The sequence below is a fragment of the Sorex araneus genome, chromosome 7, assembly GCF_027595985.1.
Source record: "Sorex araneus isolate mSorAra2 chromosome 7, mSorAra2.pri, whole genome shotgun sequence".
Classification (NCBI taxonomy): Eukaryota; Metazoa; Chordata; class Mammalia; order Eulipotyphla; family Soricidae; genus Sorex; species Sorex araneus.
This window is the reverse complement of record NC_073308.1, coordinates 49,753,898-49,775,289: the sequence shown is the minus strand read 5'-3', so window position 1 is coordinate 49,775,289 and position 21,392 is coordinate 49,753,898. Positions and strand designations below refer to the sequence as shown.

General features: G+C 38.1%; 1 protein-coding gene across 4 annotated transcripts in view; it reads right to left on the bottom strand.

Moving 5' to 3' along the window:
• The window catches only part of MARCHF1 (membrane associated ring-CH-type finger 1), an 830,879-nt gene that overhangs the window by 102,476 nt on the left and 707,011 nt on the right, over window positions 1-21,392 (bottom strand). For all 4 annotated transcript variants that reach the window (XM_055144580.1, XM_055144581.1, XM_004606143.2 and 1 more), the window contains one exon: window positions 13,200-13,279. In XM_055144580.1, coding sequence (XP_055000555.1) covers window positions 13,200-13,279 — 80 coding nt within the window. The remainder of the gene's footprint in view (window positions 1-13,199; window positions 13,280-21,392) is intronic.

Sequence of the window (21,392 nt, the reverse complement as noted above, 5' to 3'; positions counted from 1 at the left end):
GTGGCTTCATAGGCGGTTGTTCTACACTTGATTTCCTCACTTAGTCCTGGACCATTGCCAGAAGTGATTCCTGAATACACAACCTATAGTAAATCCTGAATCCTGCCAGGTGTGTCCTCAAAATAGGAAAAATGAATTCGAAAAAAATAATTAAATGAACTGGAGAAATATGTTTTGTTGTTGTTGTTGTGTTTTGGTGCCACCTGAGCGATGCTCAGGGTTTATTCTTGACTGTGCTCAGGGATCACTCCGGGTGGTGCTCAGGAGACCAGATGGGAAGGTGAGGATAGAATCCAGGTTGGCTGCATAGCCAGGAAGTACCTCACCCATTGTACTATTGCTCCAGTTTCAGAAATATGTCATTACTTTCATGCAACTCAGCAAAACAAAGTAAGGAACAGAATACTTTTGTTAACTTTTTCACCTTAAGAATCTGTTACTGGGGCTGGAGTGATAGCACAGCGGGTAGGGCGTTTGCCTTGCATGGGGCCGACCCAGGTTCAAATCCCAGCATCCCATATGGTCCCCTGAGCACCGCCAGGGGTGATTCCTGAGTGCATGAGCCAGGAATGACCCTTGTGCATTGCTGGGTGTGACCCAAAAAGCAAAAAAAAAAAATCTGTTACCTCTAAAATTAAATTCTCATTAGGTCACTCAGAGAATTTTTATTTCCTGCGTTCTGCAGCCACATTTATTCAGAGTTTTGAATCTCAGTAGAACTTCCAGAAGTGTTTTCTTTCTTGCTATGCTTAGTACTATCAGACTGAGCAAAAATACACAGGATTTCACACTGAATTTATAGTTTAGATAATTATAAATACTTTTTGGTTTGAACAGATCCCAAGGAAAAAAACATTTGTTGTTTATCTTAAATTAAAACTTTACTGGATGCTTGGCCCTGCAATTAACCTGTGTAGATAGGTTAGCAAAAGGAATCTTAAAATTTATAGATCTATATTTTTCCATGTCTATCATTCTCTTTTATAGTTCAATTGCAAATAAAAACATAATATTTGCATTGCCATGGCAGTCCTACTCAGGTCTTCAGTTCAACTCTTTTCTACTCTCTGAGGCATTTTAACACAGTCTTCTCAGTTTTCAGGAACAGCTTCACTATTTTTCAAGGGTTCTCTAAATTTTTAAAAAAATAATTAGAGAAACGATCCCCTAAATTCATTTCTTGGTCTGCTGACTACATTTTCTTTCCTTCTAATCTGCCTGAGCGTCCATCTTCTTTCAGGCCATTCTGTTCCTCATTTCCCTATTGATTTATTTCCCTCTTACAATATCTTTATATGTTGCTATTGCACAGGATGTTTCATTTTCTATTCATAGATATCTCACAGTTGACAATCATTCCCTGTATGCTTGAGACTTCCTCAGACTGTCATATTTAATGGCTCATCTTCAAATTTTCCTACAATAAACATCACATATGTTTAGTTTAATTTAAAAATATTTGTAAAAAAAATGCCTACTATTTATTCTTTGTTTGTTTTTAAAGTTATTTATTTTTTACAAAGCTGTTCATAATTGGATTTCAGTTATACAGTGCTCCAACACTCATCCCTCCACCAGTGTACATTTCCCAGCACCAGTGTCCCCAGGTTCCCTCCCCAAGCTCCCCACGCCCCACCCCCTGCCTGCCTCTATGGCAGACGCTTTTCTTCTCTCTCTCTCTCTCTCTCTCTCTCTCTCTCTCTCTCTCTCCTTTTGGGCACTGTAGTTTTCAATATTGATACTGAAAGGTTATCAGAAATGTCGCTTATCTGCTTTTAACCCTCAGTTCTTGTCCAGCGTTATCATTCCCAGCTATTATTGTCATAGCTGTCTCTTCTCTCTCTTACCTACCCTCAGCTCCACACACACTTGTGGTTAGTTCCAACTGTTGATCAGTCTTCCTAACCCCTGTTTTCCCTGGCCATGGATATTATTCTTCTACGACACTGAAGCTAAAGATCTCTTCAAAGATGAAGCATAACTGACCAAGCCAGTGGACCCACAGATAAACAAATGGGACTATCTTAAACTAAGAAGCTTCGGCACCTCAAAAGAAACAGTGAGCAGGATACAAAGACAGCCTATGGAACGGGAAAGGATATTCACCCAATACCCTACTCCCTACTCAGAGGGGTTAATATCAATGATATACAAGGCACTGGTTGAACTCTACAAGAAGAAAACATCCAATCCCATCAGAATATGGGGCCATGAAATGAACTGAAACTTTCTCAAAGAAAAAATTCGAATGGCCTAAAGGCACATGATACAATGCTCCTCCATTTGTTCTTATAGTTGCTATTATTTTTTTCCCCTTGTAAGACCTATGGATTTATAATTGGGTTTCTCTGGTTTTAGTATCACTTCCCTAAGTCTTTTTTAAAAAATCATTTCATTTATTAATTTTTATTAAAGGGCTATGATTTACAAAGTCCATGGTAGTTGAGTTTTAGGCCTATAGTATTTCAACACCAATCCCACACCAGTGTCAATTTCCCTCCTCCAGTATTTCCATATTCCCTCCCTATCCCAACCCCTACCTCCCTGCCTGTCAATTTGACAGGCACATTACATAAGTTCCAGTGGTTGCACCTTAGATCCCATGTTTTCAGTTTTGTTGACTTTACAAAAGCTGCCTGAGTGATCTTTCAAGCACAAAAGCAATAATGTCACTCTTTTGCATAAATGTCTACAGAAACTTCCCTTTTTGATTAGAACAAATTCTGTACTCCTGGTGATGGTTAAGAACTCCATGATTGACTTATTCTCCTTCTCTGCTAGCCCACACAGAAATCTCTTTCGATCACGTATCATGATCCTCTTTAAGTTCACATATACCATATTGTTGCTTGGATTGAACTGCCTCTCCTGACGTCTCCTTTCAATTCATTCCTCAAGAAAAATTTCTTTGTTCCACTAGATGCAATATATTCATATAACTTCACTTATTGTTTTTTAAAACTCTATTTAATCTATCTCTGTAGATAGATTAGAGATAGATTAAATAGAGTTTTAAATAGAGATTAAAGAGAGAGTCTCTTGCCCGCACACCTGGCTGTCTTCCCTGGGGCCCCTCGGAGAGGATGCGCTTCAGCTTTCCTCCCCGCCCCGAGCAGAGCTCCCGGTGGTCGAAGACCACTGGAATCTAGCTACAGCCATGCTGGAGGCCCCTCTCCACACGTTCAGACAGGCCTCACACATGAAGTTACCAGCAGAGGAACCCAGATGTGTGTAATTCCATCAACGGCCAACATCCAGAGACTTAAAAGCAAGCTCCAGAAGATATCTTATAACCTACTTCTCCCTCTGGGAGAAACAAGCAAGCTACTGAGAGTTTCCTGCCAACTGGGACAGCCTTGCAAGCATCCCATGGTGTATTCATATGCTAAAACCAGGAACAAGCTGGATCTCATTCCCCTGACCCTGAAAGAGCCTCCAATGCGGCATCGTTGGGAAGGCCGAGTGAAGAGAGGCTTCTAAAATCTCAGGGATAGGATGAATGAAGAGGTTACTGAGCCCACTCTAGAAATCAATGATTAATGGGATTTCATGATTCCTGATTTAATCTATCTATTAATCTATTTTCTGTCTTGGAGTATCATGTTTCACTCAAGTGAGAGAAGGAATCTGGAGTTTGGATCTCTGTCGACGATAAAGAATCAGGGATGCTGTCTCATTTGCCAAGGCATCGAAAATCATAAGGGCCAGACATATAATGCAATTTAAAGATGACCACTGGATTAGAGCTGTTACTGACTGGATTCCACAAGGTGTCAAAAGACCACATGACTTCCCACCTACGAGATGGTCAGACTTCTTCTTCAAGACCCTGAATGAATGGTTTGAGACTCTGTGTTCCTGGAGCGAGCAGACGCCATTGGGCTACACTAGCACGTGACAGGGATGAATGGAGATATTACTGGCGCCCACTCAAACAAATCAATGAACAACGAGATGGTAAGTGATAAGTGATTAATCTATCTCATTAACTAGGAAAAAAATTCTTAGAAATAATTTTACTGTGTTTACAGATTTTAAGATATTTTCTGATACAAAACAAATATTCAAGAGTTGCTTAAGGTGTGAATAATGAGCTTATTCACTAGATATTACAAAAGGCAAAGGGTTCATTTAAAGCATAATTCTCTGAGAAGTTCAGCTGTATAATATAAACTGTATTCATGGTAATCTTATTAATGCCTGTGCCTTGCCAAAAAATAAGATCCTGTTGCTCTTAAAAAGTAGACTTATAAACCTTTGAGTTTTAAGGAAAAATTCTCTTTTCATTTTCACATAATTCATTTCACATTATTATAATTTGCAAAGCTAAAAAATTAAAATGATTTATTTTATAATATACTCATTAACCTCTAAAATATTTCTTAATGAAAAATTAGAAACGGGTAATGAAAGCTATTGTTCGATAATAGGAAGCATATCTCCTAATTCACCATTCAACTCAAGGTTGATATAGAACATTACACATTGTTATTAGTTATCTTTGGTTCCCCTTTTTTAATCTAAATAATTGATGGAATTTACTACTCCTTTTTGTTTAACCCTCACCCCTTTTCTTCAGAGTGCAAGTTCACAAAATTTCCTGTTGCTTAGCCAAAAACTTCCTCATAATCATGTGGCAACTTAAATGGGTCTTCATGTGTAAAATGATTGGGTTGAAGAATACAGCCCTACCCCGCCCAATTTCCATATTGTCTCAATTTGTTTTGCAAATTTCATCTCAGCATTGCCTGATTACAAAGTCATTCCAAAGTTTCATTTTGATCAGTTCCTAAATGTCATAGTTATTCTGAGAAACGTGAAAGGCATTGAATAGGTACAAGCAATGATTTCTATTGCCTGGAGCTTATTCCCTAGGGGAGAAGAATTAGTACATAGAAGACTATTAGAGAATAACTGAATACTAAATAAGTGTTAACCTTAAAGATAATGAGAATTACAGGAAGGAAAATATCACAGAGGCATGAAATGGATATTTGGAGTTGGTAGGAGATCTTTAATTGGGGAATACTTGCATTTGGTCGTGGATGAGTTTTACTGGTTTCGTCCTTCCTTTCCTGGTTTGATTTTTTTTTTTTTACTTCCTCTTAAACTGGTACTGCTTGCTTTGTGTTTAAATGTTCTTTCCCCAATTTATAGCATTCGACAAAAGTGCCCAAGAGTCCTATTTTAAATCTGACCTTCCCATGCAAGGAAGGCATTTTGCTCCTAGCATAATACCTCATATTATGTGACAGTGACAAATGCATTGATGTGACCTCAGGCAGGGTACTTCTTTTTTTTTTTTTATTCCTGGGAACCCACATATTCTTGTTTGAAGAGAACACTTCTCTTTTCTGCTAAGTTATTGCTGATAAGTGTAAGATTGAAGATATGACTGTTCACATGTCTCTTCCTTCTGCATACATACGGAAACTCATTTACAGCTGGAAAAAATGAGAGCACACAGCCTTGGAAAGAGAACACGAGAGAACTATGTATATATATATGTATATACATATATATAATACATGTGTGTATATTTAATAGGAATATACCTGGATTTTACATTTTTGGCTAATACTGTGTTTGTTATTTTAATTCATTTAGGTCAATTTTACTCTTGTCAGAATTATGAGTCCTGGGGGAAAAAAGGTAGAAGGTGAATGGGAAGATGAAGAGGCTGGACATACAGATTAGGACCTAAAAGAAGCAAAGACAATAAAAATCAAGTTGCAGATAAGAAGCAACATCTGGAAAAAGGAATGGCAGGAATTGGTTGGAAACTGAATATATTCAATGCAGAAAAACAGAAATTCAGGAGACATACTGAAAGAAATGGGGGCAATTAGAGGAGAAAATGGGTTTGAACAGGAGCAACAGGCAGACCATGACATGAGTTCCTGGTAGAGTTGGTATTTTGTCAGTCTGTGGCTTTAGGAAGATGACTCACTTTGTACTGGCATTAAAGTGTGCAATACAGGAATTCAGTCCAATTATGCTTTGTGTCAGCATTTGAGGGAAAATGATAGATTATAATTGTGTTTTCTAAACCATCTTTTTGATTTTATTTTACCATTCCTCTTCCTAATTGGAGCACAGAGAGAATTTGCAGCACAGAACAATACTTCTCCAAGAGTGATCTCTGGATCAACAACAAATGTTATCACCTGGAATATTTTAGAAACTTGAACTCATGGACCTAACCCCAGAATATAGAAATCAGAAACTCTGAGGTAGGTGAAGCATTCTGTATGTAGTTGCTGATTACCTTCATAGCAGGTGAGGTAATTCAGTGCGATAATGCTATAATTTTTACATAGGAAAAAAAGAACCTATGAAAACTGTATTTTCCCCAATCTGTTTACTCAAAAGCTCGATTCTGAGTATATCCTATCTATGGGGCAGCGTTCAAGCACTGTGGACACTGCACAGATCAAACCTGAGGCATTCATTCACTATATATATATATGTATTAGCAATTAAAATTATACTATGAATTATTTATAACAGCCAAGAGCTGGAAACAGTCTAAGTGCCCATTGACAGATGATTGGATAAGGAATATGTATATATTCAAACTACAATTCAGAATACAACAAAAAACAGCCCAGGTTTAAAAGAAGATGAAATTCTGTCTTTTGTAGCTCATAGTTGACTCTGGAGAATATGATATTTATTGAAATAAGTCAGATGCAAAAATAAGACAAATGTTATATGATTCCATTCATGTCATGTATACTGAAAAGAAAAACAAAAACTAAATAAAAGTCTAGTTTTAGACTTTAAGTCTATTTGGCAACTAAAGAAAGTGGGGAAATGGGGTAAGTAAATTGGGACACAATGGACAGAAACTTGGTGAAAGAGAGAAATTGAGTTCAGTGCTGTCCAGGCTCGCATGGAGTTGGGAAGAGCCGACCTCCTGCTGTGTTTCCGACTGCCTGGCAGTCATGCCCAGGAACTGCCTCTGGTGCCATATAAGCTCATTAACGGCCATGATCCAGAGATTCCAAAATAAATCTCTTGGAAGAGAGCAACACAGAATGATACACCATAGAGAAGCCTCCAGACCCTGTGCCAGGTTGTCTCACCAAGGGCAAGCCAAAAAGGGGGCGGGTGAGTTCCTTTTCCCTCCCCAACAGAGCTCCAGCAGAACTAAGTCGCCACCATGCTCCTGGCCGATCTCCACAGGCTTGGAGAAGCCTCATCCACGAGTGAAAATGCTGAAAAACCCAGCTATGTAGGACTTGTGGCTGAAATCTCCAGGCTTTTATGGAATATGTATATACATATACACATGTGTGTATATATATATATGCATATATATATATATATATATAAGCACACAAGTCTCAACCTTTAACAACATGTTAGTAAACTCTTCTACAAGGGCTTAATAGCTCCAGGGTGAAATATGATAATCTTCATACACTTTCCTCTAAGGAAATTTCTTTTGACCATTTTTAGTGGATTATTCATAACAAGCAATGCAAAATAAATTATTTAGCATCTGCCTTTGGGGCCAGCTTGGGTGGTGGTGGGAAAATTTGAAATAATGGTGGTGGGCAGGTGTAATGGTGGTGGGATTGGTGTTGGAATACTAAATGTAACAAATTATTGTGAACAGCTTTATACAAATAAAATAAAATTTGAAAAAAATAGAATTTGATTTCAGTGGTGAACTAAGTGGATTCTATATACACATACTGCTTTATACTGATACAAACTTAAGAAATGATATAATTTGATGATACATAATGAAAAACATCAGAAATAGAGCCAGAGAAAGCTCAATGGGTCAGTGCGTATGGCTTATATGCTGGAGGCCTGGGTTTGATCCATTATAAGATGCTCAAAGTACCACTAGGTGTAATCCCTGAGCACTGCTGGGGCCTGGCCCCAATGTCTAAAATAAAAATTTTAAAACATGCCCAAATAAGAATATAACTATGCTATAGAAATGCCTTCTGGGGCCCAGGGTATCCATTAGGGAATCATGAAGGGGCCCCATATATATATATATATAAACCAAGGAAAAATGACTAGGAATTAGTTTGCTGAATGACAGATTGACTAATGTAAAGAAGATCTAGATCTTAATAGAAACAGGCCTGGGCTTTTTGAGGGAACTGAAAACAGAGCTGCGTGCGCAGGGTCATCGCTGACAGTGCGTGCTTAAAAGCTGGCAAGGCGGTACAAACAGATTTTGCAGAAATTTGCTAATTCTATTACTTTTTTTTTTCTGTTTTTCCCGAGGAGCACTTAAGAGATTATTGGAAGGTTAGAGTATGGTTGAAGACAGTCTGATTCATAGTTTGTCTTTGGATGTAATATTTTCTATCAAAGAAAGGGCAAGCCCCTCCAACTGTACATACCTGTGTGTGTGTATGAGTGTGATGATTTAAATTCTTTGTAAGTCATAATTGGCTAAGAAAGAAAATTTTCCTAAATAATGTCTGAAAGAGGGTAGGTTGTCTACGTGTGGAATAAGTGAAAGGAACAAAAAAAGGAGGAAGGGCTCAGGGGCTCCTTCTGCTTTGCGGTTGAGGCTCAGACTGTCTGCTTATGCACATCTGAAGCAGGAATTCAAGTTCACTGGCAGGGTTGTCATTTCTCAAGGCTCATCTTTCTCCCCACACAGAATGGCCCCGGTATTCAGCTAGGCTCCTCTACAGAATTTTCTCTGAAACATGGTTTTATTTGAAGACTTCACTTACATTCTGGGCTTCGCCACCCCTTAGAGTGATATCCCAATCCATCTATCCTCTCTGTCCTTGAGAAGAATTTCCATTTTAAATATTTGTGTGTGTGCTCTGCCCTCTGCCATTATATTATGTTATCAACCACTGCCTGTGTGCAACTGTTTAGTGTTGATCACTGGATAGTTCTGGAATGTTTGAAAAATTACACAAACCCAGCTGTAATTGCTCTCATGGTATAGTTAAGAAGCCTATTACTGTCTGTGGGACAGATGACCCCAGAATGTCACTGGATCCACAAACAGCTTGCATGTGATTGAAATCATCATTTTGTTTTTTTTTTCTATTTTTCCCTTAAATCAACTTGTTTGTGACCTCTTCTGCCTTTAACTGTAATACCTAGTTTCTAAGGTTTTTGAGTGCTCTTTCATTTCTTTGTCTTATGCTTTTAACAATTGCAAGACTTAAGGCATTTTGATTTGCCCATGGAATGCCAATATCACATTTGTCCCTCCTTTTCACTGCCCATTTATCATCTTACTCTTAATTACTTCAAAGTAGGATACTTCCACTGTGTCACTATTTGTTGTCCTAATTCAAACTTCTTTTCCTAGTAAACTCTCAGGAACTCTGTGGATACTCTGTCTCTGCCATTATTCAATGAACATAGCTACACCATGTTTGGCACCAAGAAATTCATCTAGGTAGTTTGAAAATAGGGACGGACTGAATAAAGTTAAGTTCTTGGAGGGATACACATGTTCACTTGGTGGTGCTAAGGGACTAATCCTGACCCCATGTTCCTGGGTTTCTCCTGGTAGGAAACTATAGGATTGAATTCAGACTTCTGGCTTGCAAAGCCTGCGTGGCAGCTCTTTGAGCTGTCCCCCACTTCCCACATCTTTTGAAAGAAAAGTTTAGTTTTTATCAACCTATGCAAATCCTCAACTTAGTCATACAAGTTCTCACAGAATTCTCCAAAGCACAATGTTATTTCTCCATTCTAGTGTCCTGGTGTTTCTCATATGTTCTCATCCTGGGATTTCTCATTTGTTGTGTGTCTGAAATGTTAACCATGCATCCCTTCCAATATAAATCAGTTTTTCTTGGTCCCAGTCTCAACTATTTACTGGGAACACCTCTTCTTGAAGGGTTCACTAAGAAAATGTCTAAGCTATTGAAAACATAACCTTAATTATTTCTTTCTTCAAATTCCTGGTTTTCCTCTTTTGGAATAAAAAAACACAAACCAGTGTATTTTTAGGAGTGTGTTCAGATTCTCCCACTAGGTCATTTAAGGGACAAATAAAGTATCCTGCTGTCAAAATTCAGCTTGGTGGGTGTATTTTGTTGATAGCCCAGAACAGGAAATAATACCTAGTCACCTAAATCTCACTTTCACAAGTACAAGTCAACACTGAGTAGTCTATATTTAATATGTTCCTCCTGTAGAGTGCCTTAAAAAATTAGGTGAAATAGTTATGGTGACCTTAATTATAGGCATTATTCGATCTTCGAACCCCCATCTGCTCAAATATCGTTCAGTCTACAACTAACCTTGCTGACGTTAATGAACCTGAACCTGAAATTATGCTGTAAGTGTACCTAGAGAATGATATTAAGTGGTTTCAATTGAGAGCTCTTAGTCTAGACCAGAAACAGTGTCTTATCCTATTCCCCAACATGATGGTAAAATCCTACCCAGAAATTTATAAGAAACTTACATTAATGCAATTCAATTGATGTTATTTCTGGTTTACATTCTTTGTGTGTTCTACATGGCCTAGATACATTTTCATTTTCATTCCTGCCACACGTACTCCTCACTTTGCACACTGTGACCACCAGTTAGTTTTCAGTTCCCCGGAGGGTTAAGCTTCCCTTCTCTGGTTTTCCTGCAGGAGCACCCTCTCCTGCCTGATCTTTGTTATTTCTTTCCTTGATCAATTCCTGTCATACTTGGAGACTTAACACGTAAGAGATTTCTCTGATCTGGCAGAACAGATAAATCTTCCTTGTACTCTTTTATTTCTTCACTCAATTGCATTTACATCTTTACTATAAAACAGTTTGTTTTCTATGTTCCTTATTAGCCTATAATCTCTCAGTAGCAAAAGGCTACACAAGTGTAAAATATGGCAATATTTTAATTGCCTAAGCACTACTGCATACTAGAAGCTTAAATGAATAACTGAACAAGCATTTAATGAATAACTTTCTTATAAATCTGTTAAAAAGCTTATAAAGCTGGAGAGACAAACTGTTCTAATATTACTTATATCAAATCGCTACTCTTTCCTTTCCTGAATAGACAGACAGTATTATTTGAGTTACATAAAACACACAACATATAATGTGATGTCACTATAAATTTTAGAAAATGGAGTTGATAATGGGCTTAAGATAGTCAGATGAAGCACATACACACATTTTAACTTCAAATTTTATAAAACAGGCTAGGTAATAGACTAAGAGGCTTTGGGCACATGTATTTACTAGGGAGCCTTGGGTATGTCCCCAAGAAGCACATGTTCTCTTAGCCCCGCTGGGAGCAACACTGTGCAATGAACCAGAGTAGCCCCTGAGCATTACTGGGTGTGGCGCCCAAACAAATCAAAACCCAAACACAAGCCCAAATGGCTAAATCTGCAAGAAAAAATGAACTTGTTCTCAGATAGAATATAACCAATCCAATATTAAGAAAATGTAAGCATATTTGTTTAGTATAAAAAGGTCTCATTTGTTCATACTGATATGGTTATTCCTATAATTCTATTGAACATTAAGTCATTTTACAAATGTATCGAGATGGGGTTTAAAAGGTGAGAAACTGGTTTCATAACTATGAAATGCTTCTTATCTGGAGCCTTTTCATATCTGGTCGCCAGTCAATTACATCTCTCTTGTCTTCTCTTAAGTAACCTCACTGGCCTATCTGTGGTCTGTCCTTCTCCCTGCAACCTTGATTTCCACTGCTGAGTCAGACAAGTGGAGAACATATGAAGTGCTAACTAAAATGGAGATTTTTCTCACCAAAACTCATACCTGAAAAATGCAAGTCTTGATTATCTTTTTTTCGATTCTCAAAGTTCACCAAATTTGAGGTAAAAAATTTAAGTTTCTTACACTCTCATTTATATTTTCCCCACTATTCATTCGGAGCTATCACGAGTACATGCATTAATTAGTTTGTCAGGCCCTTCACCAGGATAAATCATTGCTCAGTGAAAGAAGGGCTGGAGAAAATAGGATTCTATTGTGGAACTATTTTCAGTACCCTGAATAGATTCTCATTGCTCTTCCTTATTCTTCTCATACCCACATTTAAAAAAAATATTAACACCCTATACTCAGTCAGGCAATAGCATTATAAATATACCTGCACATTTTGAAAGTAGGAGTCACACATATACCTAAGTCATATCAAAAAAGAGCTATATTTGGACGGCATAACTCTTTTTTTGACAGTGAATGACCTGCACACTTTCAGATTATCACAGTCATCACTGTAGGTGACAAAAGGTTCATGAACACAGTTATTCGTCTGGAACCCCACATCATCCAGCTATTTGCCACCTTCTATTGTTGCCAGGATTTCAGTGGTAGAATATGTTTCTGGAAAATTTCTCTTGGCTGTTTCATTTTGCTTAGGACTATGCAAGAGCTGAAATCTCTGTGGTAATATCTACCTTGGATATCTTTGAATGTGCTCCCTGAGTATCTCTTCACCTTAAGAGACCTTCTTGGCAAGGAAAGACAGAATTCATGGTACCTTATAGAGCTTTTCCTGTGTGGTTACTTAAAGATCAAATCTCACATTTAATCACTTTTTCCTTTGGACGTTAAGTCAGCCAGCTCAATTCCAGTAGGTCTGGAAGAACCATCCAAGTTCTACATAACTTATTTTTTTTCTTTATAACTGTCAAAATTTAACTTAGGCTCTTCTTTTTATCTTAATCCAATGACACCTATTTGCAGAAGATGAATCTAAAGAATCTATGTAAAATGCTTTCCATCTGGGATTTAGAACTGGAGTTTAAAATAGCTTCTTCTCCCTCTTATTTGCTCTTTTGCATGTCCACAGCTCTCAGAACCCCTTCTCTTGCCCCTAGGTCTTTGTTCAACAGATTTCTTACCAGACTCCTTCCTAGCAGGACTCAGCACTAAGACAGGGGTGCATTGTTCAAGTATAACTTCAAACATGTCATGCAAAATGGCAGATCTATACAGAGCAGCAGGCAAAGGGTGCTCTGTATAGATATAATGGGAATGGAGAGGAAAGCCATGGGAAAATGGAGTGCCAGAATGATGAAAATGTTAGTGTGCTCCAGAAGTTGATAAATAAAGATTAACTGAAGAAAGCCCTAAAGGAGAAAAGAAAAACAGTCTTACGTGTCCATATGTAGGGCAGAAGCAAGAGTCACAAAGACTCAGAGTACAACAGAAGCATACACAACACAAGCTCAAAGCAATGTTGGATAGGAACATTTGCCGTGCACTTACCTGCAGATGTCTTGAGTAGATGGGCAGACCGACAACCTTGACTGGCTCCTGGGTGCTGTTCCTATTGTTGGGCTGCTCGCCTGGAGAAATAAGTTAGATAATTTGGCATCTTGGTTAAGATAGTACATCGTCGATATCTTGCTTTTTTTCCACATATTTAAAAAATTACAGCAAACGTGGCTGCCAGTCATGTTGCTCATAACAGCTCACAGAATACAGGAAACTCAAGGTTCGTTTTGCAAAAGTAAAACTGATTTGAGGAACTTAGACCATCTGAGAGGCTGTACTACTTTGCTGTTGCTTCATTTATGAGAGAGGAAGGCAATGCCACAAGTTTCTATTCTACTTACTGTAAACTTTGCTGTAAACTTTTGGCTCAGTTTGCCTGGAAACACTGATATCTATAGATAAGATCTGCTGATCTATAGATAGACTACTACTTGACAAGGATAATGATAAAATGATAACTTGGAAGCTAAAAACCAGATAGCCATTATTAGACTGCTAAATAACATCTGGAATTAAAAATAAGTGATATTGATACCAGGAGATAATATATCTGCAAACACTGTAAAGTTTAAGTGCATACATTTAATCTCTTACTTCATCTCTGAGATAATAAAAATCTATCCATCACAACATTATCTTTTATATCTGTTATCCCTGTGACCATACTGATTCTGAAATAAGAGAGCTTGAAATATCTCAGATGACTAGAACAAAGTTGTAGTCATTTTCTTAGCTCCTACTTTTGAAATCTAGTATTTTCCTTATTCTATTTGGTTTAGGAAACTTGTATTTACAATGTCATGATCAATGAAAGGTTAAAGTATGTCAATAATTTATGCTTAGTCTATCTACTGTGCCTTTATCTTCTTCTTCTTTTTTTAATCCTCTCCCCAAAAAATGTGGTGGGAATATTAAACCTGAATGTAAAAGCAGTATGAAAATTCCTACTTGTAGCACTATACTGAGAAAAATGTGGAATCCAGAGATCCAGAAAAAGAAAATCTAATTGTAACATAGAAGGGCAGAAAACTTTTCCAGAGGACACATGCTATGCTAAATAATGCCAATATCCTAACACTTGTAACTTGTGAAATGTTTTATATGTAGTAAAAGAAATGTTAAAAATTTGATTAAATTATAATTGTGAGATGGCAAGAATATCTTGGATTAGCTTCTCAGGCCCAGTGTAACCACAAAGATTCTTATAATGCCCAGCAGTAGAGTTAGGTTTTGAGAGACGTGATGGAAAGATAAATAATAAAGGAGGATGCTTTACTTCAGAGTTTGAAAATCGAGAAAAGAACCTGTAAGTCAAGGAATGCAGAATCTGGAAAAAAGCCAGAGAATGCATTATCTGTCCAGAGCAGTTTCTGTTTTTTTTTTTTTTTAAATTTAATCACTGTGAGATAGTTACAAAACTTTCATGTTTGAGTTTCAGTCATTCAACGATTGAACACCCATTCCCTTCACCAACGCACATTTTCCACTACCAATATCCCCAGTATCCACCCCCATCCTGCATCCCAACCATCCCCCTGCCTTTATGGCAGAGAGATTCCTCCATACCCTGTCTCTACTTTTGGGCATTATGGTTTGCAATATCGATACTGAGAGACTATCATGTTCGGTCTTTTCTCTACTTTCAGCACACATCTCCTATCCTGAACCATGTCTCTAACCATCATTGACTTAGTGATCTCTTCTCTATTTCAGCTGCTTTCTTGCTCATGAGGCATGCTTCCAATTATGGAGCAATATCTCTGGCCCTTGTCTCTACTGTCCTTGGGTGCCAGCCTCATATTATGTTATTTTATATTCCACAAATGAGTGCAGTCATTCTATGCCTGTCTGACTCATTTCGCGTAGCATGATACTCTCCACAACCATCCACTTATAAGCAAATTTCATGACTTCATCTTTCCTAACAGCTGCATAGTACTCCACTGTGTAGATGTACCAATTTTCTTTAACCAGTCATCTGTAGAACAGTTTCTTAACTTGGGGAAAGGGAGCAATACGGTCATCTATGAGTCCCGACTATATTCCAAGAGGACCACAGGTGAAAACTGTGCAAATGGGGGGACCACAGAATGAGACTAGGAGCCAATCTATAGGATGGGTAGAAGTGGAGCTTGGGGGCCACAGGAAAACAGTGAAAGACTTAGAAACAGTCCCAGAAGAGTTTCCCCAAGTGGGCAATACTGCCATCTAGGCAGCAGTAGAGGCCTTGTGTGTAATGGGGGTGTGGGTGGGGGAGCCCTTCCTGTTTGCTTATAAGAGGTAGATTTCCAGAAACGCCCATGTAAAATTTTTTATTGTTGTTCTGCTTTGGGGTTACACCCAGCGGTGCTGGGGGCTTACTTTTGGATCTGTGCTCAGGGATCACTCCTGGCAGGCTCTGGGGACCATATGTTGTGGGGGCCTGGAGGCCATGTGTAAGGAAAGCACCCTACCCACTGTACTATCTCTCCAGACCCCCCCATAATTATCTTTTACCTCTAGAATAATTATCTTTGACCTCTAGAAACGTGGAGGTAGAGACGTGGAGGTAGGTTCACATAAGATTGGGAAGGCTCGCCCTAGAACCTTTGGAAGGGATGCAGCCCTATGGAAATCTGGAGAACCATGTTTGTCTTCTGACTTCCCAAGTGATACAATTCATTGTTTTATGTTAAGCCAAGACATTTGTAAAAATTTGTCACAGTTGTTATATATGTATATATATGTTATATATATAAATATGGTGACACTTAGCTAATCTTAATCTTAAAAGGCAAGTGGAACTTATCAAGAAAGAGAATACAAGTATCCAAGGCAGAGTTTCCTAAGCAGAGGAAACTACATGTGGGGAAGAAAGGAGATGTCATTCTCATTTTCAGCAAGTTCCAATAGACTGATTTACCACTATACACTTCTTTCTTTATTTGGGTGACATGTGTGCAGGTACTCAAGGGACCATGCCATGTCAGGGGTTGAACTATGTTGACTGCATGCAAGGCACATGATTTAACTATCTTTCTGGCCCCTACCTCTATACACCTTTGCTATATAACTTGTTTTTGTTTTTCCTACCAATCCATGAATACCTAGTATTTATAAAACTCTTGTTTTTTTGTTTTTGGGTCACAGCCAGCTGTGTTCAGGGCTTACACCTGGATCTGAGCTCAAGGATTACTCTAGGCAGGACTTGGGGACCATATGCAGTTCTGGGGATTCAATCCAGGTCACTGCATGAAAAGCAAGTGCTTTTACTAGCTGTACTATAATTCCAACCCACTGGTACCGTAAATACTTATGACTTGTCTTAAATTTTAATTAAACATGTTGGGCCACATCTGACAGTACTCAGGGCTTACTGCTGGCTTTGCATCTGGGATTACTTTTGGTGGGGCTCGGAGGACCACATGGGGTACCGGGGATCAAAATTGGGTTGGTATGTGCAAGACAAGTGCCTTACCCACTCACTGTACTATAACTCCAGTTCAATCCCAAACTTTTAAATTTTATTGCAGTTTTGGTAAGATGATAACAATAGTTTTAAAGTGCATGGTAGGGGGCTGGAGTGATAGCACAGTGGGTAGGGTGTTTGCCTTGCATGCGACCGATCTGGGTTCAATTCCCAGGATCCCATATGGTCCCCTGAGCACTGCCAGGAGTAATTTCTGAGTGCAGAGCCAGGAGTAAACCCTGTGCATCACCAGGTGTGACCCAAAAAGGGAAAAAAAGTGTATCACATTGATGTACAATGATATTATAGCTCACCATCACCAAAATCTCCATGACCCATAACCATTGTCCTATGTCACTTGTTTTATCACTAGTCATAATGTTCTGTTCTGTCATCCTGTTGTTCATCATTTTTGCTGGAGCGGGTACCAGTAATGTCTCCATAGTGAGACTTGTTGTTACTGTATTTGTCATATCAAATACGCCATGGGGAGCTTGCCAGGCTCAGCTGTGCAGGTGGGATACTCTTAGTAGCTTGCCGGGCTCTCCGGGAGGGACAGAGGAATCGAACCCAGGTTGGCCACATGCAAGGCAAACGCCCTCTCTGCTGTGCTATCGTTTCAGCTCATCACTGGTCATATTATAAATAATAGGATTCACAGTGAACAACATAAAAATCATTCACGGCTACTTAATGACTGTCAAAGACAACTTTCTGAATATGTATGTGTAAGGATGCTAAAACAGAAATAATCATAATAAAACAAGTGTTTATAATCTTGCAGTTCTGAAAATTGTATATTTTTTCCATGGAAAAAGATTTATCAATGAACTGATATGAACCCTTAAAAGCACATCTTTCTTTTGGAGAACTTTTTGGTCCATCATGATACTGGATCAAGTAGCTTATCACCCTGATGTATTTAGAAGTCTTTGATTCCACAAAGAATTTTCAAATAGCTCATATTCAATACTAGTTCTAAATTGCTCAGGATGCTAAAATAGATGATGGTAAAATCTATCTTTTAACTTTGGGCCCTTCCAGGACTTACCACTTAATTGCCTGGATTACTTGGGTTCTCTGTTCTGGGTTTTTATCTGATGCCACGTATTTTCACTTGGATGCACAATTTATCAGGATGAGATAAATTAGAGGTCCCTGGGGCCAACTCTTGGACTGAAGAGAGCAAATAAATATTGCCATATTTTCATTTTTTCAAAAGGCAGCTTGAGGTCACTTCCAGAATTTCTCCCAAGGTCACAAACTGGGTCCATACTTGGAATTCCCCAGCTCAACCACACAATCTTAAAAGGTATCTGTCCTTCCTCTGTCTTACTTCCTTAAGTCTTATTACACTTCCTGAAATAACACCACAAACCCCCAAAATTAGTTTCTTAGATCTAAGTAAGATAGAGTCTAAATTAAGACTACTGGAATCTTTTAGTTGATCAATCTCTTAGCTTAATCAACTCCAGCTTATGTTGGTTTTGATTCATTAGCACAGCAAACATGAATTAAGCTTCAATAATGTAATAAATGCTGTGGTTAATCTGGGGAATAAAATAAAAACAAAAAACAGATGGCATCCTGAATAAGCTTCTTTTTAGTGGAGAGATGTAAATGAACAGGCAATTTTAATGCATTCTGGTGTTGCCTGATTACTGAATCCAGTAATGTGAGTTCAGATGAAGGACACTTAATATAGCGTGTAGCAGAAATCTGAAGCTACACCTCCTGAATGTGTGCAAAATGGGGGAGGGAAGTTTAGAGACAGAGAAGAGTGTATGAGTGCATAGCTTAAAGAGAGCATGGCTTGTTCTTGAAATTGCAAAAGTTTTGTGAAGAAAAGGTCTTAAGAAGTAATAAGTGATACTGTTAGGATGAAACAAACAAACAAAAACAAAACAAGACAAACAGAACAGAGGTTCTAGATGCCACACTTAAATGTTTGGGCTATATCCTGAATTGAATGGAAAGTCACGAGAGATATTAATGAATAAATGGAAATTATTAAATTTGGTCACTAGAAAGAAAGCTCATTTTAGCAGGTGAGGGCAGGGAGATCCAGAAAGAAGAATGAGAATTCACTGTATCTAAAAATGCAGCAGGAATTGAGAAAAGGCTATTTAAGTGATATCTGCCCAATATGCCCAATAGGTTGCTTTAGTGTTAAATATAATAAAAATTATCTGAAACATAGGCTGGAAAAATGAACACAGGAAAACAGCTAGGAAATTTCTTCAATAAAACAACCAAATATTTTACTAATAGGAAACTGAGTATGTTACTACATACCAAAACACAGTATGAATCAACAGTAATTTGAAGAATATGTGAATAACAGAGGAAGAATTAAATCACTAGAATTAAATCTGTGATTTCTGTTATATACCTTTTTATCTTTTTATCAGCTACTGAGAGTATCCTGCCGCATGGCAGAGCCAGGCAAGCTACCCGTGGCGTACTCTATATGCCAAAAGCAGTAACAATGATGGTCCTCATTCCGCTGACCCTGGAAGAGCCCCCAATAAGCCATCAGGATCGATAGCACAGTGGGTAGGGCATTTGCCTTGCACGTGGCTGATCAGGGTTTGATTCCTCCATCCCTCTCGGAGAGCCCGGCAAGCTACCTAGAGTATCCTGCCTGCACAGCAGAACCTGGCGTATTCAATATGCCAAAAACAGTAACAACAAGTCTAACAGTGGAGACATTACTGGTGCCCGCTCGAGCGAATCGTTGGACAACGGATGACAGTTTGACAAAATTTATAATACCAGAGAAGATAATTTGTTTTTAGGACAGCATGGTATAAAAATAATGCACTGTAGCACTGTCATCCCATTGTTCATCGATTTGCTTGAGTGGGCACCAGTAATGTCTCCATTGTCATCGATTGGCTTGAGTGGGCACCAGTAATGTCTCCATTGTGAGACTTGTTGTTACTATTTTTGGCATATTGAATATGCCATGGGTAGCTTGCCAGGCTCTGCCATGTGGGTGGGATACTCTCAGTAGCTTGCTGGGCTCTCCGACAGGGACAGAGGAATCAAACCCGGGTCTGGTCACATGCAAGGCAAAAGCCCTACCTACTGTGCTATTGCTCCAGTCTATAGCCATACCACCCTGAATGTGCCCAATCTCGCCTGATAAAAATAATATAGGAAAAAACTCAAGCCTAATATTAAAAACAGAATTAAAATGTCTAAGAAAAATTGAAACATGTGTACTCAAATATACCAACACAAACCCAAAGCTCAGTTATTAAATAATGGCATATTTCATAACATACGATTGTTAGACATATTTTTCTTATACTGAGATATGTTTTACAAATCAAGAAAATAAAAGCTGGTTAATTTTAGAGGAAAATGAGTAAAACAGATATAGATTGTTCTGGAGAAGGAATTAGATATGGGCCATAGCCATGTATAAAATGATACTCAATCTTAATCAGCAAACAGACACAAATTCAGTTATTAATGGCAGTTTGTTGACTTACATCAATATATTTAAAAATTCATATTTGGTGTAGTTGACGTGGAAAGCTCAAGCTTTGTCATTTATTATTGGAGCAAATGTCAACTAGCACAATTTTTTTGAAGACAGATTTGGTTAACTTTATTAAAATAGGAATTGCTTACACTATTTAAGTCAGAAATTTCACACATACAAATCAAGTTTGCTAAACACTTGCCCAATTGCCCAAAGATATGTTTAAATGTTTATTTCATTTATGCATTTTTGTGGCACTGTTTAAAATACAATGAAATTGAAAATACTTCACATTTATTATTTAATAGCAATAAAACACACTATTTAAAAGAACAAGCTATTCAAACACACTTCTTTATAGGATATATATATTTTTAAATTTTTTATTAGTGAATCACTATGAGGTATAGTTACAGACTTACAAACTTTCATGCTTGTGTTTCAGTCATACAATGCTCAAGTACTCACCCCTACACCAGTGCCCATTCTCCACCACCGATGATCCCGGTATCCCTCCCACCCACCTCCATCCCTCCCCAACCGCACCCCGCCTCTGTGGCAGGACATTCCCTTTAGTTATAGGATATATTTTTAAACTGAAAAGTCAAGTTTCAAAACTATATGTAGTGTTACCTCATTTGGGTAGAAATGCCTTTATAATATGTGTTATCACATGAATAAGCACTTTTGTAGTAATATATACCTACATCTTTTAGCAGTAGTTATCTTTGAAATATACTTTTGAGGGGCTGGAGCAATAGCACAGCGGGTAGGGCGTTTGCCTTGTATGCAGCTGACCCAGGTTCGAATCCCAGCATCCCATATGGTCCCCCGTGCACAGCCAGGAGTAATTCCTGAGTGCATGAGCCAGGAGTAACCCCTGTGCATCGCCTGGTATGACCCAAAACCCAAATATATATATATATATATATATATATATATATATATATATACTTTTGAAAAATCAATGTTTCAGGTTATAAATTTCTGTAATATTTAAAACATTTAATGCAAAAAATAATTGTAATCACAGTAATTACTTCAAAAATGAGTATTGTTATAAAGAGTCACGAATCATATGTGTGTGTGTGTGTGTGTGTGCGTGTGTACACGCAACTGTGGTTTAGTTCACCACTGAAGTGATAATGCCATTATTTCTGAAGGTGCTTCAGTTCTAAAGAACTGTTGAGAAGAACAAAATAATTGAATTGATAATTTTATTGCAGAGTGTCTAAGTGTCATA